Source organism: Chinchilla lanigera, unplaced genomic scaffold (genome assembly GCF_000276665.1).
Source record: "Chinchilla lanigera isolate Chin_1 unplaced genomic scaffold, ChiLan1.0 scaffold00094, whole genome shotgun sequence".
Taxonomy (NCBI): Eukaryota; Metazoa; Chordata; class Mammalia; order Rodentia; family Chinchillidae; genus Chinchilla; species Chinchilla lanigera.
Window position 1 is genome coordinate 6,779,189 of NW_004955495.1, and position 2,727 is coordinate 6,781,915.

Here is a 2,727-nt window from a genome sequence, read left to right on the forward strand (position 1 = left end):
TGCTATGTTTTGTTATGTTTTGTTTTGTTTTTGAGACAGGGTCTCACTGTTCGAGACCAGGCTGGTCTCGAACTCGCGGCGACCCTCCTGCCTCAGCCTCCGAATACTGAGAAAACAGACGTCTGTCTCTACTCTTGGCCTCATGGGGTTTTTAAGTGCCACAAACAAGCGAGAGCTGAACGGTAACTACTAATCCCGAGAGGCCTTGTGGTCAAAATCTCAAAGCAACGCGATAACTGCGAAATCACGCGGTATCGCGTGACAAACCGCCGCTCTCGTGAAAACTCGCGCAGCTTTATTCAGGAGTTTGCCGAGAACAGCCCTGCGCGGGGCGGGGTAAAGGGGGTGGGTCCTGATTGCATTTGACGCAGGCGCAGTGCGCACGGGTCCTGAGTGGCGCGTGCGTGGTGTTGTTCGAGCTCCGGCGCCATGGACGACGAGGAGGAGACTTACCGCCTCTGGAAAATCCGCAAGACCATCATGCAGGTAAGTAGCGCGTAGTGACTGTAAGTCGGCCGTGATGTGGGGTGCGTACGGTGTGTACTGAGACCCATGCAGCCTCCCCAGATCTTCCGGTCCCCGGCGTCGGTCACCCCTGTGTTGTGACCGAGCGGTCCGCGGCCAGGCCAGACCCAGGGTCCCCGCGGTGCGCGCGATGTGGGCGGGAGGGTTGCGCCGCTCCGTCCGCGTTAGCCCAGTTTTGTTTTTGTTGTTGTCTTTTTGAGGCAGGGTCTCGCTATGCAGTTCAGGCTGGTCTTGAGCTCATTTTGTGGCCCAGGCTGGTCTCGAACTCGCAGCGATCCTCCTGCCTCAGCCTCCCTAGCGCTGGGATTACAGGCGTGCGCCCTCACGCCCATCGCCCGTTAGCCCAGCTTTGTCCCTCGCCGCCCCTGCGTCTCTCTCCCGGGCTTCCGCATAGTCTGTCTTGGTCCGCACCGTTTCCCCACCTCTCTGCCGGCCCAGATTCCGCCCTTCGTCCCTCGAGACCCTCCTCGGAGTGGAGGTTGCGCCCCGAAAAGAAAGACGGGACAAATGGGACGAGAGCGGGCGCATCCTTAAGAGAGCCCCTTGGCGACCACTGTCCCGCTGCTCGTCTTGTTCCTTTTTGAATCTGAGAGGGAAGGGTGGCGTTTCAGAGGGAGTGGCCAAAGTGGGGTTGAGATGGTTCCCCGGGGTCTGGGGTCGGCTGGGTTGATGGTGCGGAAACCAGGCCAAGACTGAGGGCCAGGCGTCCTGAGCCTTGGCTCGGAAAGTGGGGTTCCACCCCGGGTGTGGTGGAGCACACCTGTCAACCTGGCACTCAGGAAGCAGCAGCGGGAGGTTTGCCGTGTGTTCGAGGCCAACCTGGGCTGCATACTGATTTCAAGGCTGGGCTGAACTACATAGCAAGAACCTGTCTCAAAAAAGAAAAGAAAAGGGCAAAAGAAATCAGGGCTTTTAGACTTCTGGTGGCGCTTAATGTTGAGTGCTTGTCTAGCATGCGTGAGACTCTAGGTTCTAACCCCAGCACTGAAAAAAAACGAAAGAAAGAAACAGGCTAGGTGTAGTAGCACACATCTGTAATCTCAGCATTATGGGAGCCCTAGGCTCGAGGATTTCAGGCTTGAACCTAGCCTCAGCAAGTTAACAAGACTACCTCAACATAAAAAAAGAAAGTCCAAAAAGAGACCCTGTGGAGGAAGAAGAGGTCAGAGCCTTGTCTTTCTTTATTTCTTTCTGTTTGTTTGTTTGTTTGTTTGTTTTGAGATAGGCTCTCCCTCCCAGTTCAGGCTGGCCTTGAGCTCACTTTGTAGCCCAGGCTGGTCTGGAACTCACAAGGATCCTCCTGCCTCAGCCTCCCGAATGCTGGGATTACAGGCATGGGCCACCACGCCCGGCTTCAGAGCCTTTTCTTAACCTTCCTGGCCCTTCCCTGGGTGAAGCCCCCTATAGGCTGATTCTCTGTCCCCAGCACCATCAGGAGAAGGTCGCCTGTTTTTGTCCCCATCTTTGACGCAGGTCTGCCAAGGTGTTGAAGGACTGGCCCTGGCTGTGTGGGCTTAGCCCCAGCCAGATCCCTGTGAGGCTAGCTGATCTTGGTGGAGGCTGAATTCCACATGAGCCTCTGGCACTATATTGGTTTTATCCTATGGGATGGCTGTGGGGACAGTAGGGTGACAATGGGTCAGTCATGTGGCACATAATATATTCCTTTTTTTTTTTTTTTTGGAGACACGGTCTCCCTATGTAATTCAGGCTGGTCTGGAACTCACAGTGATCCTCCTGCCTCAGGCCCCCGACTGCTGAGATTACAGAAGTGCACCACCACACCGGGCCTGTGTGTTTACTTTTTTTTCTTGATGTTATTTTTGTTGTTGTTGTTGTTTTGTTTTTGTTATGGTACCGAGGATCGAACTCAGGACCTTGCGCTTGCCAGGCAGGCACTGTACCACTGAGCTATATCTCCGGCCTCTTTTTTTTTTTGTATTTTAAAGGGAAAAAAAAAGAGGATGGGGATTTAGCTCAGTGGCACAGCGCCTGCCTGGCAAGCGCAAGGTCCTGAGTTCTATACCCGCTACTGGAAAAAAACAAAATCCAAACCCAAAAAAAAAAAAGAAAAGAAATAAAAAACCAAAATAACAACAAAGACGAAAACAAAACAATAAAAAACAGCAATTTCAAAACAAGATGATAGGAATTAATGGTGGTTGTTATATTACATATTGTTATTTTCAACAAAGTTGCTCC

The 2,727-nt window shown here is 52.7% G+C and overlaps 1 protein-coding gene across 1 annotated transcript in view; it reads left to right on the forward strand.

Moving 5' to 3' along the window:
* Positions 1–368: 368 nt before the first annotated feature.
* The window catches only part of Polr2e (polymerase (RNA) II (DNA directed) polypeptide E, 25kDa), an 8,685-nt gene continuing 6,326 nt past the window's right edge, over positions 369–2,727 (forward strand). Inside the window, exon 1 of the mRNA XM_005405996.2 lies at positions 369–486. Coding sequence (XP_005406053.1) covers positions 430–486 — 57 coding nt within the window. The 5' untranslated portion in view covers positions 369–429. The remainder of the gene's footprint in view (positions 487–2,727) is intronic.